At 42.6% G+C, this 22,826-nt stretch overlaps 1 protein-coding gene across 1 annotated transcript in view; it reads left to right on the top strand.

Annotated features, from left to right (window-relative positions):
• The window catches only part of LOC133408366 (cadherin-22-like), a 79,933-nt gene that overhangs the window by 42,333 nt on the left and 14,774 nt on the right, over positions 1-22,826 (top strand). The window contains exons 8-11 of the mRNA XM_061687173.1: positions 6,372-6,493; positions 15,203-15,320; positions 20,986-21,135; positions 21,378-21,479. Coding sequence (XP_061543157.1) covers positions 6,372-6,493; positions 15,203-15,320; positions 20,986-21,135; positions 21,378-21,479 — 492 coding nt within the window. The remainder of the gene's footprint in view (positions 1-6,371; positions 6,494-15,202; positions 15,321-20,985; positions 21,136-21,377; positions 21,480-22,826) is intronic.

Raw genomic sequence — 22,826 nt, 5'->3', positions numbered from 1 at the left:
GGTCCTGCGGACCATAACTTTTGTGGAACTGTTTTCAACATCTCTTCATCAATTTCAGTGAGAATCATCTGGTCTAATCATACAGGATGCATGTGTCTCCCTTCATCACCCTGCATTGTCCAAAATATTGCCTTCCTGATTAGACCAGTTGATGCACTGTATTCGAGGTCGTTTTCTATTTGTTGCCAATCATCTGCCTCTTGTCCTTGTTTTACTAATGTTCCCACACATTTCCACTGTGACTCATAATCTTTGCACATTGAAATATGTGGGACACTTGTATTTTTATACAGTTCCTTTAATTTGTCTGATAAAATAATTCCTGCCGCGACTTTTGCTTTATTGTCTGAGTACAGATAATCCACAGTAATGTTATCATGTGTCGCATGTCGTAACTTGTTTTCATATACTGAGTCTGGACCCGATGTGTTTTTGTACCACAGTGTTATATGCAGCTCATCACTGTTTTTTTTATCTTCTATTTGTGTGATAAGCTGCAAGGCTGCAGACATCAGAGTCTCTCCCATGTTTAACGGTGGTTTGTCAGGGATATCGATTGTGTAATAGAATGTATTCTGTCTGCTTTCCAGTGTCATATAGAGATCTTCTCTTTTTAATTCATGTTTTCGTTTCACTAAAATATTTCCATTTGATGATGGAATGAGTACAAGTCCTAGTTGGAATAAGCCATCTCTTCCCAACAAATTCACAGGGCACTCCGGGACTTCGAAAATTGGCATTCTACATGTTTTCCCCTGTGGGTCTCTAATCCACACAGGCTCAAGTTCCATGGCAAAAGTAATTTGTCCATTTGCTGATCTAACTATTGCTTTATGTCCCGATAGTTTGGAACCTGGAATCTTTTCCCGACATGCAGTTCTACATGCTCCTGTGTCGCAAAGAAAGTTCATTTCTTTCCCATTTACTGATAAGGATTATTTCAGGTTTCTCAGTATCCAAACTTAGAATGTCCTGTAAATTGAAATCCACTTCGTCATTTTCCATAATGTTTACAGAAGCGGATTTGTTGTGTTGGGAAGCAGGCTGGCTTAGTCATGCGGTTGTTTGACCGTCTTCTTTGTTATCTTTCTTCGGGCAGTTACGTGCGATGTGGCCTTTATTTCCACAGCACCAACAGATGTTATTATCATAATATTTTCGACCATATCTTACCATCCCACGGCCTCTGCCGCGTCCTCTAAAATTATCTCTCTTTTTGCCTTGATAGTAAATTTCTGCTCCTCCGTTGAGGAAGACATCTACATTATTATTATTTTTTTTCTTCTGTCTTAACACTCTTTCTGCATGGAGGGCATGATTAACATATTCCTCCAGAGAGCCAGTTGCTAGGTTCATCCAATGTTTATCGACCCATTTGTTAATGTGCTCTCTCGAGTTCGCATGTAAAACATTTTTCAACTGTTGTTGATAAGGGCCCTGAGGATTTGCATCCTCAGTCAATCCGCTGTTTGCTTTAAAACAAGCGGTCATTCTAACCCTGTATTCTTCAAATAGTTCATCGTCTTTTTGTTTTATCCTTGCAATTTCCGTGTAATTCGCCCTTTTGCGGAACCTGGTTGTGGTTCTTTCTATCAAGGCTCTAACTCGATGGTGTAATTCTCTGTCATCATGTGGCATTATAACACCATGATGTTTTGGATCCCAATCTCCACGGCAAAGATGCCAATCAGGCCCCATTGCAGTCATCCAAATTTGTTGTGTTTCTGCACCGTTTAAATGGTAGGAATGTCTAAGATTTTCCATGTCCTCAACAAACTGGACAATGTCTACTTTGTAGGATATGAGGCCGGCTACGGCCTTTTTCACATCCTCATTAGTCCAAGTTCTATAGACCAAAATAGTTTCTTTGCGATCCTCTTGTACATTTGGATTTGCCACCTCAATCATCGGATATAAATCCATGTCCCCCTCGTTTGAGGTTGTATTTGCCATTTTGGGAACGGGAGAAAATGTTTCCCCCATATTTTTAGACCAATGCATTTGTACTCCTCCTGATCGTAAAACTCGATGAGTTTCTGATTCACAAGTTGGAGGATGCTCATGAGGTGGCAAAACCGGGTACAAGGGCGCTGATGCTTGTGTCTCATCATTTTTTTCACTTCGTTTTTCAACTATCTTTGTTTTAACATTTCTTATCTTTAGTCCTGTCTCGTCATCTTCCTGTCTTTGGAACAATATATTTTTATCCTTTTCTGTTTGCTCTTTTAGTTCATCTGTTAAGTTTTTCTTTTTCTCTTCTTCCTTTTCTCTTTTAGACGCCATATTTAGCCAAAAAAGTAAGTCGTCAAATCCATCTTTTCCCATTTGTGATATATTATTATTGTGCCGTTCCTTTATTTTGTTTCGAAGTTGAACTAATTTTCTCGAATTCAGCTGGCCAGCGAAACTGTATTTGGTTATCCACGTGTTTAAATGTTTTATTTTGGAAGGGTTTTGTAGTTGTACATATTTCCAATCTTTACACGTCAGGCTTTCTGTTGGATTCGTTTTACTGTTATTGTTTCCCATTTTTGTGAATTTGGAAGTCAGTTTATTTGCACCTAGAGTGACCTAATACTGACTTTATTCAAAATATGACTGGGTGACAATGAATGTCTGAGTTCTGGTAAACCTCAACCTTCTACCCCGAATGGGGCGGAGGTTTCTTGCCTTTGCTTCCAAACTCAGTTGTCACTTACAATCCAGTCTCTTACATCCAAACTTTTACACACACACACACACGATATTAGTAACGTTTTAACAAACACACGAAAACATGGAAACACGGAAACACGAAGGCACGGAATTTTAAGTACGTCTAGGACTCCGCCGTCCTTTATTTTTTTATTATTTTTTTTTATTTTAACACGGAATTTCAGCACGTATAGGACTCCGCCGTCCATGCGGAATTTGTCGGACTCCGCCGTCCATCAGTTACTTGCCAGTGACTAGTATTACACAAGGTTTATTTCGCCGCAGACTTCTTTGTCGCGCGATACATTCATTCTTCAAAAAATTTTAAAAAATTTAACTCACCAGTCGTCTTCAATCCTGTGGATTGTCGTCAACCTTCAGATCCCAGTTGAGAAGAACGAAGACCAGTCCCGGAAAGGGTCTCAATTGCCGTGGCCACGGTCTCTTAACTGGGTGTCGGCTCCACAACTGGAATCCTCGGGTGTGTTGACATCCGGCTCGAAGGACCAATTTAATGTTGGATTTATCTCACCAAACATTATAATGAATAAACACAAAAGGAATGAAGACGTTGGTCATTTTACTCATGAGGAGGGCGCATGGGAGATTGTTCAGGTTACAGCCTCTCAACACGCTCTAAACAATCTCCCCCGTCGCTCCTACATTTATTTGAAAAGAGGAGAGTTCTACAAGACATAATATTCTAAGCATTAAGACACAACACAAAACATAGGACCAGACGACACCTGTCCCGTCCCCGACCACATCCGATCACGTCCTTGGTCAAGGCGCCCTTCCATCAAATGTTGCTGAGTCATCTTCTTGAAGGCGAGACATCTTTCTATCTAAATATTGTCCATAATACTAATGCAAGCTACTAATGCAAAATACTAATGCAAGCTAAGCAAATAAATGATAACTACTAAGATATATCTAACACTAGGCATGCACGTTGGTAGGCAGGGTGGGTAATCAATTTGTTATCACCTAAGGTAGATAGGTAGGTAGCACCTTAGACAGTTAGGTATGTAATTAGCAAGTTATCCAGGGATACGTAGATTCACAGCTAGTTTGATAGGTCTGTAGTAAGTGAGCAAAGCTGGTATGTGGGTGGGTAGTTAATTAGCTTATTAGTCAGGTAGGCAGGTAGCACCTCTGCCAGTTAGCTGTGTGGGTAGGTAGCTTGCTAGTTAGGTAGATACTGTATGTAGTTAGTGAACAAGGTTGGTGGGTGAGTGGGCAGTTAATTAGTTAGTTTATTGCTCAGCTAGGTGGGTAGGTAGATACACTGTACATAACACATTAGCCAGTATTTCGTGAGCAAGGTTAGTCGGTGTAGGTTAGTAGGTAACAAGTTAATCTGTAAATCAGTTCATATGGAAGTTAGCTAGTTAGGTATCATCAAAGCCAGTTAGATAAGTAGTGCACTGTTTAGCTAGGTAGTTAGGTCAGTAGTGTGCTAGTTTGTAACTTAGTAACTGGCTGGTAGGTGTGCGGGTAGTTGATTAGGTACCTAGTTAGTGAGCAAGGCAGGTATGTAGCTGTGCAATAAATGAGCTTGTAAATCAGGTAGGTAGCACCTTATCGTTATGTAGTTTGCAAGATAACCAATTAGATAGCTAGGTAGGGAGCATGCTAGTGATGTAGGGCAGTAACAAGTGTGAAAGGTTGCTAGGTGAGTGGATGGTTGTTACTTAACTTGTTAGTCTGTCAGTACGTAAGTTTTTGTTCGATTTGAATGATAAGTGTATAAATGCACTCGCCCTCCGCCATATGAAAGAGGCTTTTGTTTAGAGTGAGGGCTCCTAATTGTTACCATATTTGTGCAATTAAATCATTTGACATCGATGCACTGAGTGATTTTCTACTGCAATAGTTGTTGTTTTTTCTTGTCACTGGCTTGTTGGCAGAAGTTTTTTTTTTTTTTTTTTTTTTTTTTTTAATAGATGACACTCAGATTCGTGCGCCGAGTGCTGACTGCCGATTTAGTCATTTAAAAATGTTCTCTATTCGAACAGGATATCAGGCCAACACCTGATGCAAACACAGCTCTCATTTAGCTTTATGTCCTCTCATTATCTTTCCATCTCCATCCAGGAATTGTCTCACACACACGCACACACTCACAAATGTATATTGTGTATTATAGACTTGGCATCCTCAGACCTGTACTGTACATAATGTTTTGTGAGGAAATTGGACAAATGAAGAGAGGGATATGTCACAGTAATTTGAAGTAGCTTTTGATTGTGCTAATTGTATCATCCTCACCCCTCCCACGTTGACATTTTAGTCCATTTAGAGCGTTTGCCCGAGTGCTGGCGTTCTTGCTCCTGTGTAATCTATCTTAAATGTCCTAATGAATAAAACAAACGCCTTTGTCCCTACGTGTTCCTCATAAGATCGGCAAATTAGCGAAGTACTGGATGCAAAAATTTTAATTATTGGTGTTGAATAATTTTTAGGCTATCTAACAAGAAAACAGCACCAAAACAGCAGCTTTCTCTTTCTGTCCGTTCAACATCTGGCTATAAATAAACAGTAATTACTCAATCAAACAATTTGTTTCTTATTGGCCAAAGATAAAGTTGCTAAAAAAATATATAGTCTTAAATGTGTATATTCTACATCTGGCCCGAAATACACAACTACAACGAAATATAAATAATATTTGCCAGGTGTTATATGATTAGCACACGCTTGGTGGTGCCACGACAATGATTGACATCTATCTCGTCCAATTATGCCTGAGCAGTTACTGAAAATGCAGCCAATCACAAACAGAAGTCACAGCATAGTGGAATAATGTATGCCGACGCAACTAATGGAAGTTTATAAACTGCAAAAAAAAACGCAGCTGGAGAAAGGACTCATATTTTATTGTTTCGACTTATGTTTTCTATTCTGCCATTCGATTATCCAAAATTGAATGCTATTGCTTTTAACTCATTTGACTTGTATGTACAGTATGTCAATAAACACCCAGATCAAAATGAAATAGGCAAGCAATTGGCAGTCGGTGAGTACACTTTTCGGGACACCCATGATTCTCAAATTTCGAATGATTAACTTTAAAACGCCTGAATGACTATCACTGCGTTCCTCCCCACACCGCTCACAGATGCCAGAAGGTGTTTTTGTGTGCAGATGGAGGAGGCCTTGCCAGTAAACCCTTCAGAAGTGAACCACAAGGCCAAGCCAACTGTTTTCTTCCATCTGCAAAGACTCATTTGATTCCGTGTGCGTGTTTTACTTCTGCTTTCTTGACAGAGCAAAACAGCTGCTTTAATAAAATAAATCTGTGAGCTTGTTTTGCACACGCTTTGACTTATTTTCTTACAAGCGCCAGCGCTTGTCGCCGCCTGAAGCGCACAAACGGCTTCCGTACAGTCAACGCGTTTGATATTACGGCATTATTGTCTACGCCGGGCGCCTTGTTGTAAAGTCAGCACGCTGGCACCTCTGCACTCCTTTGTCAACATCAGCGTCTTGACAGTGTGTAACGGCCAAAGTGCTGCAGCTCCACACCGTCGCTGACTAACTTGTGAAATCAAATAACCCTTTGCAGAGAGCCGCATTGATTCAAGTGCAAGGCCAACAGAGATGTCACTTATGCAAGGCTCGCAAACCAGAAGGAGACTCTCAACGGACTGCTGCTCTTTCTGTTTCCTGTGCAGATAACCACACCATGGCGTCGCACTCAGCTGTGAGCATTCGGATACTGGATGTGAACGACAATCCTCCTGAGCTCGCCACACCCTACGAAGCCTTCATATGTGAAAACGCCGAGGCCGGCAAGGTAATTTATTTATTTATATGTTTTGCGATTTTCTACTATATCTGCACTACAAATTATTCTACTACAGGATATCTACTCTATAAACTGGGTAGCATCAGAACCCAAAAACACAGAGCTGATTATGTAGCCACCAGGCCAAAGAGAAAGAGGACAGGCAACTGAAGGAGGCCCTCAAAAGTCGTGGTTACCCACAGCTAGTTGTTTGTAAAGAGCTCATCTTGTCCCACAGAGGACATAAGCAACAACATTGTCGTTCTGTATGTATCAGGTGTGTGTCTGAGAAACCTTTTAAGCAACACAACATTTTGGTATACTTCAAACCTGGCAAGACCCTGAGACAAAGTCTGGTGCACCCAAAAGAACAGGCACCCCATACCCAGAAAAGAAATGTGGTTGATGCTGTGAAGTTTAGTGACGAATGCATTGATCTCTATATTGGGGAAGCCAAGCAACCACTGAGCAGGCCCGTTGCACTACATAGACGGGCTAACTCATCAGGTCAAGACTCAGACATACAATGCCTTTGTCATGGTCAACTTAAACAATAAATAGTTGGGGTTCCACACCTACACTCAGACTCGAGTTGCCCTAGCTAGCCTATGTGCGTGAACTGATGAAGCCTACTCGAATGAGAGGACAAACGTCTTCAAGAACAACCAAACCAGTCCAGTTGTGATCGATGCAATGCCCTGAGAATGAAATGACCTGGATTAATGAGGATGTTTACAGGCATACATCCACACTACTGCCAAAAGGGTTAGGGATATTTGGCTCGCAGGTGAAATTTCCGTATGAACCTAAAATGTACTGTAACATTTACAGGTGCACGTCCACCTGTTCAATCTTTGAATACTTCTAAAAAATTCAAAGGCTTATTCGGGTGTTTTATGCTACACACACACACACACACTCAAAATGCCCTGGACTACATTGGACCCAATTACATGTTCAAAACAAAGGGGTAATTAAATAAAACAAGGCTTAAAAAATGGTGCGGCCTCCATGCTGGATGCTGTATTTACATGTGTAATGAGGCTCAGGTCTGACCTCTTCTTGATCCACAGGGCTTTAAATGCTTACATTTCCTAACTCCCACCGTCACCCTCCACAGTTTTTTTTTCTTCCACATCCTTCTCTCCCCCACGAAAGGAAGCCTGCATTAACCTTCAGCTCCTAATCACAGCGTTGATGAGACACCCTGCACCATAAGATCACTTCTAGCCCACAAGCAAGCTATTCATATAATATATGAATATATATGAAGCTATTCATATAAATACATGGAAATGCCTACCTAGCAACTGTAGGCACATGTGAGGGGAAATGAAGAGATGGGGTGCATATGAAAGGTTATTCGCATCAATTTTTACTTGTCTGTTCTGGCTTTTTATCGTGTTGTGGAGATGGCTGGTGCTGGGATTGAATGGAAATGTGTTTGCCTTTGGCGAAAGGCTTTCCGGCGCTCATTTTCAGACTCTGGGGAATTTACAAGCTGGGGCCTGAGGGAAAACAATAAATTTTCCCCCTCCCTATTATTTTCATAGGTAATGGGGGTCCAACAGGAATGTTGCATGATATAGGGCGAGGCGCCAGTTGCGTCGCCACAGCTTGAAGGGATTCCTGTGAAAAAAATGGTTCAAAGCCGGGAAGAAAAAAAATGCTGCTATTCAATTAAATTCAATTATTTATTTCAAACCCCCCCCCCACATTAAGTGCCATATTCTACTGTTCGTGCGTAAATCTTTTTAGGCACCTGGCTTGCGTGCTATCAAGTTTGCCCGATCCTCTCGTATAGGACGTCTGGCAAACCCCGTGCGTACCGGCCGAATATGTGCGCAACCGCTCTGAGGCGTGACTCACTGAAGTCTCGGGAGGCTTGAATACCTGGCAAGCAGAGTTTCCCCGAGACACGTGATTGCCATAGAAATCCATTAGGAAAATATGCTTTAAATGGGAAATTAACCCCCTTAGCGGATCCAGTGAGACGTGAGCACGCCTCGTCTAACAGGCTACTTTGAAGGCGCACGTGTTTGTGGGTTCTCTATTAAATGAATACTCTACAGTGAATGTAATTTAATCAGAATATTGTGCTTTTGAGTGAACCCAATCTTTACCCTACCGTGCAACTGATGGTGATGAGAGAAGTTTTGATTGATGCTGAAAATACAACTGGAAATTTAACATGTAGCATTGCGACAATAGAAAGCGGAATGCTTGTCTGTGTCCCTGGTTGCTCAGTACAATAGGTCAACAATACGTTGACAGTAACGATACGTTACAGCAATAACTGCACATTTTTTTACAAGAAACAATGTATTGCATGTAAAAATGGACTCCTAAGGAGTAATCTAGTATATATAATTCAGGGGGTCGTAGGTATACAACGGAAACAACATACGACGTTTCGATGTTACACAATGCTCTACTTGCGCAGCGGCGTAAGAATACGTCGTTATGTGTCACAAGAAGGCACGCTTAGTTACCGTCATAGTTACCCTGTTTCATGTGGTTGTTTTATATTTTTGGTTGAGGATTGTTTTTCATACAAATATTTCTTGTAATTATGACTTTACTACTGTGTTAGCATAGATTAGCGAATGATAAACTACAGCTCGTTCCAATGTACGTACAAATCCAGATTATGACACCGCCGTCAAAAAGCCTCCTTTTTCATTTCCTTATAAGATGTGTCTCTGTCATATGTCAGCAAAGGATATGTCGTTTGATGTCATTTGATTCCGTTATGTCATAGCGGTCCACTTCTGTTCTTCACTTTTATGATGTTTAAGAATCTTTGTGCTTGCGTGTGTTTTCTCTGGGTACTCCGGCATTGCATAAACTTGCCGGTAAGCTTCATTGAAGACTTTAAATTGGCAATAGGGGGGAAAGGGAGTGTGAATGTTTTCATTTTTGTTTGTTTATATAAGCTCTGTGATTGGCCGACGCACAGTCAAGGGTGTACCCCGCCTCTCCCTCAAACTCTTCTGTGATTGGCTCCAGCTCAAGTGCAACCCTAAGGAGGATAAGCGTATAGAAAAATGGATGGACTACTAAAACCTATATAAACCTATAAAATGAATATCAAACATTCCTATTACAATTACTATTACTACATTATTGGTTTCCATTATTTCTTAGGGAAAAGTTGTTTCTGAATCGTTGTGTTCAACCTTAGTGGTTCTACTGTATTTAATTTTTCATTTGAAATAAGCTACCAAAACAAGAAGTATAACAATCTGCCAGCATTCTTTGAATGGCAAAGGTCAACATCTTATTGAAACTATTTCTTCAAGTAGAAGTCAAATAATTCTGATGAGCTTCTCCTGCTTGTCTCACGCGCCCTGAAAATGTTCACTTCCCTCCATTCCATCTGGCTACTGTGAAAAGCAAAAAAAAAAAAAAAAGCGTTTACACTGCTTTTGTTGGATGCCGAATGTCTGAGGCCTGAGACGCTGGCAGAATGTATTAGAGCCCACACAACACCTGCTATATTTCACATCAACTCAAACCAAATCAACTGTCAAATTGCCTACATTGGGTTTGCAAACTTTTTTACAGAAGGCTGCTTCTGCCGTCCATGATGTCACTGCAAATGGGCCAAGACTCCCTCCTGGAGTGCAGCACATGGCTTCGCCGTCATGCGTGGCGCAGATTTATTGCACGTCTTCATAGACGGTATCTGCAGTCTTGTAGGCTGATTATTCTATGGGCTCCTCGTCAGTGTTCATGCAAGGCTTTGGGACTCAAGAGTTCGTCGAGCGAGAATGTCTGTGTAGACTCTCGGTCGTCCAGGTCATGGTAATCAGCGAAGGTTGAATTGAGGAAACTGGAATTTCCTTGTTGTTGAAGACGTTTTAACTTAAATCCAAAAGGCTTCTTCAGGTCTAAATTGTTACGTGCGAGAGACAATGTTTCGGGGGAGAGATATCAGGAGGTTGCTATAAGTTCCACATATCTCTCCTGTCAAGATTGTCTCATTCTACAGGAAGAGGGAGAGAACAACCACTTGATATGCAGGACGGTACCATGTTGGACACACCCACCAAAGGCATAAATAAGGAGACTCCACACCTCAAAATTTAGAACTGAAGAAGCCTTTTGGATTAAAAACCTTTACAGATTAGTCAAGTGAGTTAGCTTTACCTGAAAAGCTTTTCAAGTGCAAAATTTCAGCCTCACAGATGTTCATCGTGTCCATCCCTGGCATGTTTTTGATGAATTCAAGGAAAACATTTTTCTCTCGATACTATGACATTTTTCTCAGTTGAGCAATAACATTTTTCAAGCTGAAGGCAATGCAGGCCAAGTCCTTAACTGCTGAAAAAGTCATCTTTTCTCAGTCAGCTTTTCCTTCCCAGTGGAATTTTGAGCTTTATGCCTAAAAGTAATTTAAGTTTTAATGTTCATTACAGATGGGTTGACAACTGGCACACACAACAAGCTTTTTTATCACCTTGACTCCCTTGGCCACATCTGGCAGGACACTGCCCCTACCGTGGCCCCAATGAAATCAGACATTATCTTCCATCCATCCGTCCAACGTGGAGTTAGCATGTTCCCCGTCTCTTTTGCGTCGGCATCCTACATATCCAGAAATGTAGCAAGGAGGGACGTGATCCTCGCCACTGCTCGCCCACTTCTTGGTATTTGCTTGACTGGGATGTGGAGGGACAGATATCATACAGCGTGCACGTGTGCAGAAAAGAGGCCCGGGTGGCAAGCCAAACAGTAAGTGTGACCCGAGGCAACGGCAACCTGTCAGCTCGGCGCTGCCGTCTCACAGCCGAGCCAAGGGGATCGCGGCGACACATCGCCTCGGTTTGACCGCAGTGTCGGCAGCATCCAACGGAGGGCTCAGTGTGAAAAAAAACAGCATAAATGTTACGCATGTCTGAAACGCGCTCATCACATCGGTGCATATGTGAGAAGCTTAATCGGCAAAATGAGCGAGTTGGCCGTGAATGGAGCGAAGCAAAGAAACGCTTAAAAACGTTCGACCGACAGTGCCAGAACCTGGCAAAAGGAGGCACGTTGATTCTAATTTTTTTTAAACCTGATAACTATTTAAAGGGGGCATATTAACTCAAATCACTGGCGTGGACATTAGTATTCATCAATATTCGTCAATATATTCGTCACATATGTTTTTCAACAGGTAGGCATGGAAGAGGTTTGTAAACTATTGTTTCAAATTGTGACAGCTAATGTATGTCTCCTTTAAAGATGAATGGGAATTTTGTCATTAATGAGAGGTGACAATAAGCTTAAGACAAATCGATGGAGTGTTTCAGTTGCCATATTTCAATTTGAATAGAATAATTCCAATCAATCCATTAAAAATGTGCTGACATGGAACATGCAGGTTCTTACTGATGTTAGCTTCCACCGCAGCTACCTTGGCTCTCTGGCTGTCAGAAACACTTTCAGATCAATACTGGTCTAATTAGCTAAGCTCCTCTTAGTGAAACCAATATTAATCCAAAGTGCAAAGTGCATTCTAATGCTTTTACAAAAGCATATACACTGTAGACACAAACCAGAGGGTTGATAAGTTTCCTTGATCCAGGTCAAGAATAGGAATAATAGTAATACTTTTAAAACTAAATAAGAACAATTCATCCGAGTAGAAGTATTGATTTAACTCCTTTACCTAAGTAAAAAAACGTTCATCTTTTTGTTGTGTTGTCATCAGTGGTGGTTGGGCAAAGTAACAAGTCTATTTCGGCAACGTAAGGAGTAGAAAGTATGAACATCTGTTTTCGGTTGTAGGGAGAACAAGTACGAGAGCTGTGGGTCATGACCAAAAGAACAAGATCAATGATTGAAGGGGGCGAAATAAATATCCTCAGCAGGGTGTCCAGGCTCTCCATTAGGGTGAGAAGCTCGGGCATCCAGGAGATCGAGCCGCTGATCCTCCGCATTGAGAGTAGCCAGATGAGGTGGCTCGGGCATCTGCTTAGGATGACTCCTGGACGCCTCCCTGGCGAGGTGTTCCGGGCACGTCCTACCGGAAAGGAGGCCCCGTGGATGACCCAAGACACGCCGGACAGACGACGTCTTCCGGCTTGCCTGGGAACGTTTCGGGATCCTGTCCGGAAAAGCCGGACAACATCTGGGCTTCCCTGCCTAAGCAGCTGGCCCTGCGACCTGATCCTGGTTAAGCAGAAGATGGATGGATGGATGATGAAGTGCAAGTAAAAAAAATATTGTCCAAAAAATGTAATAGTCAAGTCAAGCACAGATACCTGAAAAAATCTACTTAAGTGCAGTCACAAAGTATTCGTACTTAGTTACTTCCCACTACTGACTGGCTCTTTTCTGCTGTTAGGATGCCATTTTAAAAAAACCTCATGTAGCTTACTTTTTAGCCTTTGGAATGTTTTTATTTAACCCTGCCACAACAGATTGCATTGACAAAAACCCCGAGAGGTGAACGTCCCCTATATCATGTGATGTCTTTGTATATATTTATTGACTACCTCCTGTGGCTCCCCTGAAATGGAAACTCCTTACCTTCCTCTTCCTCGCAACCTTGAGCGGTCAGAAAGGTTTCGAGCAGACAGGCTGCACATTTGGGAAAGTCTCCCCCTCTAGCTTTCCAGCCGAACGAGGAGATTTAAGGGGGTCAAGAAAGGGGAGCGGCGGATAGAAATCTAATTCGGTGATTGTGCTTGAGGGAGCTACGCGAGCCGCTCGATAAACTCCCACACTGTCCTCCTCTTCCTTCATTCTCCTTCTGTAGCTTGCAGAAGAAGACTGATCGAACCAAATGTGTCATTGTCCAAATACTTGTGGGCCTAACCGTACAGTACATGTCAATTGATCAACAACAAACTGACAGCTTGAGTTGTCACATCGTATTTTGTTTAAATCCTTCAGTGAGATTTTTAACGAAGCTCATTCAGATTTGTTTGCAACCTCGCTCAGAACGGTGCTGGTTTTGCTCAGAGGATGTTTTGGTCGACCCGCGGACGCCGCCTTAAGAGGAGCGCCCCTGCTGAGGGCTCTGACACCGAACACAGATCGAGGCTCATTTGTTACATTTCTTCAAAGATATTCGAGCATTCATCTCTCGGTTGGAGACAACAGTCCTGCTTATGCTGCTCACCCTCTTCCTCCACTTTCTGACTTCTTTAAAATTGCAGGAACCTGAAAGGGCTTTGGAGAATGAAGAGAAGATGAGCTCAGGTCTGTTTTGGCAAGGACGTCTTGGCTTGTATGGATCACAGAGGAGTTTGTTGTTTGTCTGCGAAAGATTACACAAAAAAATATTGCCTTGCATTGAGGGACTTGTGCGTTCATTAAAGGAGCGCGCTGTTATTTTTCAAATGTCTTCCTGAGAGAATGGTCGTTGACTGCGTAGTGGTTCGCGAAACTGGTTTTTAACACAGCTGGCGTGGGATCAATTGCCATGAGATCATCAATCGCACTTGCCCTGTGGTTAAATGCCAATCAGTCCAGTCTACTGGGACAGGATGCAGCTTCATGGAACGTCAGACAGTATATTTCACTGAGGCTTGGTGCAGGAATCAACCCACTTGGCAAGTTCACACAGGAAAAAAAAAAATAAAAAATGATGCCAACGGTACAATGCACTGCATCTTGGGATAGCTAGACAGCGGTCACCCTTCAGTTTGCTTGCATTCCAACACTGTTTTCCCGTGTGCAAAAAAGCCAAATTGAATTATTCTTTTATTAACAGTGAAGCGGTTGTATTAAGGGACATTTTAAAATGCTTTTTTCTAACCAACTAACTGTTCGATTTCAGCCATGTTATTATTAAAGATGGCGGAATATGGTAGGCTTTTGCACTATAAGTAAATATACTGTATCAATTGCACACCCAATGCAGTTATTCAAAACTATTGTTCATAATTGAATCAATTAAGGGACTACTTATTAAATTAATAACTAAATTAATGTTTTCCATTCTGGCACAAAACAAATATTTTCTAAAACACACACACAAAAAAAAAGTTTGGGCTGTCTGTAAACAACATAAAAGACTCTCAACTTCAATACATCCAGTGGTCCACCACCTGCAGTTGGAAAATTGCTTGCAAATGCAAATAAAAAATAATACTTTTCAAGTGAAAGCAATGCACCCGACCATTGTTTCTTCATTTTGGCACATGGAGGACATTGCAACGAGCAGCTTGTGTCCGATTGTGCTGTAAACCTGCAGAGGATTGGATGTCTTCTGCACAGAAGCGGGATGAATTGTCAGCGAGCCTCCCCGGGGGATGTTTTGATGTATGCTCAGCTCACCGTCAATTGTAGCTCACCTCATTGTGTCCACGCAGAGTTCTCCAAATTGGATCACAGTTGACTTTTTTCTTTGAATGTGGATCACTCTGCATATGGAAGATTGCTGGATGACACCCTGACTGAGTTTTGTGCCTTCCTTTTATATTCCACTTGCATTTTCCTAAAGTGAATACGGCAGCCCGAGTGAAAATTTCTGTCGCTTTATGTTCCGGGGAAGCCTTTTATGTATCTTTTTTTATAATGCAGATTTCTTCAGAAATCCGTTTCTGACTTGAGACCCGCTCGGCTGCATTTTCACTCAGAGCCGTTGAGCATCCGTTCTCGCTCTTCGGGGTCGTCTTGAAAATGCGGTGGCTTTGTTTTCTCTTTGTGGATCCAACCGTTGTGTGGCTGTAACCTTTCTCAAACATAATTTGCTCTTCCACTTGTCCCTCTCCTTAGATAATTCACACCATCAGTGTGGTGGACAAAGACGAGCCGCAGACCGGCCATCACTTCTACTTCACGCTGGCCCCTGGAGCCTCCGGCAATCGACACTTTAACCTGTGGGACGTCAAAGGTGAGAGTGCCAAGATTTTGGGATCCCGCAAAAATGTCAGCCACTCGTCTAAATGTCTTGCCCCACTGTTTGTCTTCAAATATCTGTTGCAAGACCAGTGCCATTTTTTAGCCCGTCAATGGCGTTTTGCATTGTTTGTTGACATTTTGCTGAACTGACTTTTCTAAGGCACAGCTGTGTGGTTGTTTTAAACACAACATTTAATTCTCTTTGTTGTATGTTTAGTTTCACAGTAAACTTCAGCTGGTTAGTAGCAATAACCAGCTTGAAGCCTCTGCCAAACTGCTGACTTGTTGTGAAGTGATTGAGTTGCGCTCACTGCCACTTTACAGTGCTCGTCTCTAATTTTTGCTGGCAAGTCAAAGCAAAAAAACATAAATGGAAAAAAATAAAAGGCCATATGATGGCTCCATCCATCCCATCCATTTTCTTTATCATTTATCCTCACTAGGGTCACGGGCTGCCAGCTATCTTCGGGCGGGGTGGGGTACACCCTGAACCGGTCGCCAGCCAATCGCAGGGCACATAGAAACAAACAACCATTCGCACTCTCATTCACACCTACGGGCAATTTAGAGTCTCCAATCAACCTACTACGCATGTTTTTGGGATGTGTTTGGGATGTGGGAGGAAACCGGAGTGCCCGGAGAAAATCCACGCTGGCACGGGGAGAACACACAGGCGGGGCCGGGATTTGAACCCCGGTCCTCCGGTCCTCCGAACTGTGAGGCAGACGTGCTAACCAGTCGCTCACCGTGCCGGGTCATATGATGACTCGTAAACTTGCCCACTCGTATCTCAAGGCACTACTGTACCTACAAGAACAAGCACCAGATGATGGAAGCACTCTACCAAATGCTTTGGAAAAAGTTGATCCAAAACACGCAGTATTGTTGTTTATATTGTATATATTTTGTATTACTGTTATAATGAGCTTTCGTCACTTTTGGATAAACACCAACTCTCCCAAAACCCTCACAAATCACAACTTTTTTTCATATAAATTCTCCAATGAATGAAAGCTTCTCAATTAAGCAAAATAATATTTTAAAAAAAAATCATTTAAATATTTAATCCTATTAACAGATGTTTTTACAAAAGTAAAAAAGTATTTTTGTCATCTTTTTTAGGAAAATGAATAATGCAAGCTAAAAAAAAATATATAATAACGCATAACATCTTAAATATTTTATCTTTTTAGGAAAATTTTTTGGAGATCACACTGACCACTTAATTTTATTGATTAATATATTTTTTAGGGGGGGGGTGCATGTATTGTCCTGTCATTGCCAGTGAAAACCATTTTGTGATTTTTTTTTTGTTTGTTTAATCCAAAACACAGAAAAAAAACATCATTGTGTAGAAAAGCAACCAAAAATTAGCTAAATCGTCCGATATATAAAAACTGTAACACAAATGTAATTTTCTTTGTTTGAATAATGTGCCTTCATTGTATAATTAATGCATTGCATTTTCTTGGTCTCTCCCCTCTGAGCGCCAACTTAGATTGTTCTGCACGAGGGTCATAATGAAATTTGCATTATACATTTTGAGGGAAGGCAATAATAATATTTGCATAATTTATGGTCAAACCAAACACAAATCAATTGCAGTCAAGGACACACATCAGGCTTGAGGGGATATACTGGATATATATATATATTTTTTCGCAATTAAAAATGCTTGCACTTAGCTCATCGTATTTCTTCTCTCGCTTAAATGAGTCACTCCAAAGGGGGGCCTGATCCTTGCACCAAGAGTGGCTAGAAAAGAACATTTTTCAAGCACAAGCTCACCAACAGACACGTTCTAAGAAATACAGTATTCCCCCACTTGTAGCAAAAATCTGCGAGTAATTGACGGCCCCTCAAATGGTTTTAATTGCCTATAGATGCCACAAGAAAGTACAGCTTTTATATTAGACCGGGCAATAGCCTGTCTATATGAAGTGCCTCAACGCACTTTAACATAGTGCCTTGGCACCAAGATGCCACAAGATGGAGCCAAAGCAATACTTTCAGCAAAAGGTAAGAAGACATGTTCCAAAAAATATCTGCGAATAAGTAAATTCATGAGTAGGTAATACGCAGGGAAGCACTGCAGCCAGATACCAAAAGATTTACTTGGTTATTTAGTTGAAGAGTTCAAATGCAAAAGCAGACGTCTCCATTTTTTGAGTGAGGAAAATCAGTTTATTTTTTTCTTTACTTCTGAATCAGAATCAGAATCAGAATCATCTTTATTTGCCAAGTATGTCCAAAACACACAAGGAATTTGTCTCCGGTAGTTGGAGCCGGCGGCACGGTGGCCGACTGGTTAGACATCAGCCTCACAGTTCTGAGGACCCGGGTTCAATCTGTGGCCCCGACTTTGTGGAGTTTGCATGTTCTCCCCGTGCCTGCGTGGGTTTTCTCCGGGCACTCCGGTTTCCTCCCACATCCCAAAAACATGCATAAATTGGAGACTCTAAATTGCCCGTAGGTGTGACTGTGAGTGCGAATGGTTGTCTGTTTGTATGTGCCCTGCGATTGGCTGGTGACCAGTTCAGGGTGTACCCCGCCTCCTGCCTGATGACAGCTGGGATAGGCTCCAGCACGCCCGCGACTCTAGTGAGGAGAAGCGGCTCAGAAAATGGATGGATGGATAGTTGGAGCCGCTCTAGTACAACAGACAGTCAATTTACAGGACACTTTGGAGACATAAAGACATTGACAAAAAACAATTGTGCAAAAAGATGCAGAGTCCTCTAGCACTTAGAGCAGTGCGAATGACTCATATTGCAATAGTCCGGTGCAATGACCATTGTGCAAAGGGCGCTGAGACTTCAAGGAGTGTATCCGGTTTAAAGTGACGAGTAGTGCGATCGTCTGGGACAATGATGGTTGTGCAAATGTTACAGATACTCCTCAATCCGTGTGCAAATGGAGCAGATGCTACTCTGGCATGAGTGGCCAGTATATGCAAATAGTGCAGCATGGCGAGACAACTACAGTGAGTGCACGAGTCATACATAATTGGCCCTACAGAAATGTAACAACGAACTCAAGTCAACAAATTGCCAGCATGTTGCAATGGAATTGTAGGTTAGGTGTTTAAGAAGTTGATCGCAAGAGGGAAGAAGCTGTTGGAATGTCTACTAGTTCTAGTTTGCATTGATCGGTAGCGCCTACCTGAGGGAAGGAGCCGGAAGAGCTGGTGACCGCGGTGCGGAGGGTCCGAGGGGATTTTGCACGCCCTTGTCTTAGTTCTGGCAGCGTGCAAGTCCTCAGTGGTGGGTAGGGGGGTACCGACAATCCTTTCAGCAGTTTTGATTGTCCGTTGCAGTCGGAGTTTGTCCTTTTTTGAAGCAGCAAAACCAGACTGTGATGGAAGAACACAGGACCGATTCGATGACCGCTGTGTAGAACTGTCTCAGCAGCTCCGGTGGCAGGCCGTGATTTCTCAGAAGCTGCAGGAAGTACATCCTCTGCTGGGCCTTTTTGAGGACGGAGTTGATGTTCCAGGTTAAAGCTAATATTTTTATTTAGGGTATTATAAGTTAATGTTAATAAAGCAGGTTTGGACATCTGCCTCACAGTTCTGAGGACCGGGGTTTGCATGTTCTCCCCGTGCCTGCAGGGGTTTTCTCCGGGCACTCCGGTTTCCTCCCACATCCCAAGAACATGCGCGGTAGGTTGATTGAAGACTCTAAATTGCCCGTAGGTGTGAGTGCGAATGGTTGTTTGTATATATGCGCCCTGCGATTGGCTGGCGTCCAGTTCAGGGTGTACCCCGCCTCTTGCCCGAAGCACGCCCGCGACCCTAGTGAGAATAAGTGGTACAGAAGGTGGATGGATGGATTACTAAAGCAATCAAATCTAACTTATATTCAAAAGGTTTTTCAAAGCAGTCGAAATCGAGGAACATTTTTATCTTTGGCAGAATCACAGAAAATGTTTTTTGAATTGAAAATAGAAAAAACGAGGTGGTAAAGAGATTTCCCAACAACGTAATCTAAAAAGAACAAGGATTACCTTGTGCAAAACAATGATAAATGTGATTTTGGTGGCCCTCCGCTAAATTCAAGTTCGGGAAATCCGGCAGAGTGCAATGGAAACAAAATGGCGGCCGGTGATCTGGATTTCGTAACATACCTAATATATGGGCTCGTAATTGCCTTTGATGGAGATGGTTTTGGCAATAAAACCCTTGCGTTTCGACATATTTTACATCAGTTGTTTGGTTTTGCAGGGTTAGGAAATGCACCGCCGAACCCGTTATTGGCAGTCTGCTAGTATGCGTGGCTCTATTTTGGTCTAAATGGCGCTTGGCGACATTTGCGTTTGAACGCTTCGATTTTACACTTGAGGTCCGACTATTTTTCTCCAAGACATCAAAGAGTCCATTTTACATAATATGTCCCCATCAGGTTTGTTGTTCTCATTGGAGCCATAATGACCCAGTTCCCCAGGTTCCTGCGTGTAAAAGTATGTAATGCACATCCAAAATGACAACAATGATTCCCCCTAATAAATATGATTGGCACTGCCACTAAATAAACACCCCGAGCGTGATATCCCGTGACTGACTTTTCGGCAACTTCAGAGGAGATGCCGTTTATCGCCGCAAATCTCTTCGCCTGGTTCGTGTTGTCCAAAAAAAAAAAAAAAAAAAAAAAAACGCAGGCAGATCCTCGATTAGAGGTGCGAACTTAAGCCACCGTGACACGCAACAAAATCAAGATTGATGTGACACCGGGTAAATGTCACGGGAGCAGCCTGAGCAATGGTGAAATGTCAGCGAGCGAGGCCCGCCGCGGCCTGAGCGTAAACTTGCAGGCACGCACAAATGCTCAGGAAGATGCTTCCTCCAGCTGTGTATATGCAAACACACGCACGCATACACGCACGCATCCCTCAGCACGTGTAATTTCCTCGCTGCTAGCATGACACGCTGTGTATGTGATTAAGTATATGTAAAGGTCACATAGCGTTGACAGAGCGCATGTGTTTTTGTTTACTTTCTATATAAGGTTGGCTGCGGCAGGTAATCAAAAATATCCACACCACTGTAGCGAGCTTTGTATACCTAAGTGGGGGGAAGAAAAAAAACAAAAACAAACCCACACGCAGACTTTGTAATCCTCCCACCCGTTCTCGTTACTGGGCTCTCCCGTGTCTCCGCTGGTGGACACATTTGTCAACCTGTCACTTCCAATCTGTCGCATCTTGTTCGTCTTCTCCTCATGCCGTCTGCCGGCCTCCGCACACAACATGGTGAAGAGAAGAAACGAAACCCGCCCGCCCCCCGCCTACCCTTCACCGACACCCACCGCCGTCATCTTGCTGATGAACACTTTTAATGTTGTCAGTGGACGTCAGGAAAAGCAAACATCAGCACGACCAACTCATCCGTTTCCTCACGCGCCGCTTACGGCAACAAATGTTGCACAAAAGTTAGTTGAAGCCGTTAGCTTCAGTAGATTAAATCAGTTTTAATAGTGTTAGCAATCTGAGTGTATCCCCTTTTCAATTTTGGTGCAGATAAATGTTGTTATGATTATATTTTTTCTTTACATTTAGTTGACATCGGCATTTCGCCACACAAACACTGTGACGAATTTGACGAAAGCATGTGATTAGAAAATGCAACATATGTCTCCTTTTACCACTCCAACCCGACCCAGACACCACCGCCGGCATCCGAACGGAGCGCTCGGGCTTCAAACGCCACGAGCAGAACGTCTACTTCCTGCCCATTCAAGTGGTTGACAGCGCCCTCCCGTCCCACAGCTCCACGGGTACCCTGACCATTCACATCTGCGGCTGCGACACAGGTGAGCGCCATTAGCAGCAATCAGCATCAGCAGCACTGAAAGGTCATCCGTGTTGTTTTGCTTTTGCTTTTTGCACCCAATTTGTTAGCAGCTTATAAACCCCCAAGGCCACAAAGGAGGGTGAAGCTCTAATACAAACTTGACTATTCCACCTTGGATGGCTTTAATCAGTGTCCACTGGACTGACTAATGCTGTTGCTTCTATGTAATGTGATTATTATTTATTTTCCTTTCTTTTATAGAGGGAGCCATCCAGTCCTGCGACGCTACAGCGTATGTAATGAGCGCAGCGCTCAGCCCGGGGGCGCTTATTGCACTGCTGGTGTGCATGCTCATCCTTATAGGTACGTGGATGAATGGGAGATCGGACAGAGGTACTCATGGATGTATGGCTGTATTAGGGGATACATGGGCGGGTGATGATGGATGGCTAAGCACACTTTATTAATATGAGCCTGGGAGGGGCAGTCAGGTCAACAACTCAGGGAGGACCACCAGGAGCAGTGGATTTGATCAGGAGGCTGTGCCAGTAAGAGGGTTGAGCTAAAGCCATCTACACACGCACACCGATATTTGACACCCAAAAACATGAGGGGGGAAAAAATCGGTTTGGAAGGAAGTTCTTGCTCATTTTTAGGGATGGGCGAGTATCGATACCAGGTATCAGTATACCGGCCTTATTTCAAGGTATAGGGTACTCTGGAAGGCTGCCGATACCAGTCATCAATACTTAAAGCAAAAGAAATCTGACATTGAGTAAGTCCTCCTCATCAGTAGTTGGCGCTACATCGGCGTTAGAAAGAAAAAGCTTTGTTCACAATTGTCTGATATTGAGATAATTGAAAATGTATGTATCAAAAGTACTAGCGGTATCAGTGAGTGCTCAAGAGTGAATCATTCAGTAATACATTTTTCAATGTATTTTAAAATGGGGATTGGTAACAAAGAAATGCTTGCAATATCTCAATCTGCAGTTTGCTATTATAGCAGGAGACGTGAAGTCGACACATAATTGCTTTCGCGGGCCACATAAAGTGATGTGGCGGGCCTGATCTGGCCCCCAGGCCGGGAGTTTGACACTTGTACTTTAAGCAATAAATATTTGAAAACAAACAGTGCAGCAATACATGTATACAGACAATATAACTACTCACAGGCATATATTATTTATCCTGTGCAAAAAAACGACTAATATTGCTACAGCTTACGAAGCTAAGAAGAGACCGTCTTCTTCATGTACTTATGTAAGTTTTATACTGCCCCCTGGTGGCCAAGCCACATGCACCAGAATGAGCATGAGAGAGAATGGGCATTGATGCATGAAATCATGATGCACAAACTGTTTAATTTTGTAAATTATATGTATTTAATTATGGTATTGCTATATATTTTCATGAAGTACCCTACTGTAGAGTTTTCTTTTTTAATTGGAGGGAGAGGGGGTGGGGGGGTGCTAGAACAGAGTAATGGCCTTTCCATTCATTTCAAGACTCCCCAGTTAAGGCACCACACTGCACAGTATGAAATATTTTGTCCTTTGAGGCCTTGGCGTAGGTCTTTGCTGCATTGAGAGCTGCCTTGTCACTCTCCATCTTATTGAGATTGAGTGAAAATAGCAGCCCGCTTGACATTGACAAGACTTTACACACGCTCGTACAAGTGCAAACATGCGTTCACGCAGAGACTGCAGC

Source organism: Phycodurus eques, chromosome 10 (genome assembly GCF_024500275.1).
Source record: "Phycodurus eques isolate BA_2022a chromosome 10, UOR_Pequ_1.1, whole genome shotgun sequence".
NCBI lineage: Eukaryota > Metazoa > Chordata > Actinopteri > Syngnathiformes > Syngnathidae > Phycodurus > Phycodurus eques.
Note: the sequence above shows the minus strand (reverse complement) of the source record. Positions and strands in the feature narration are given on the sequence as shown.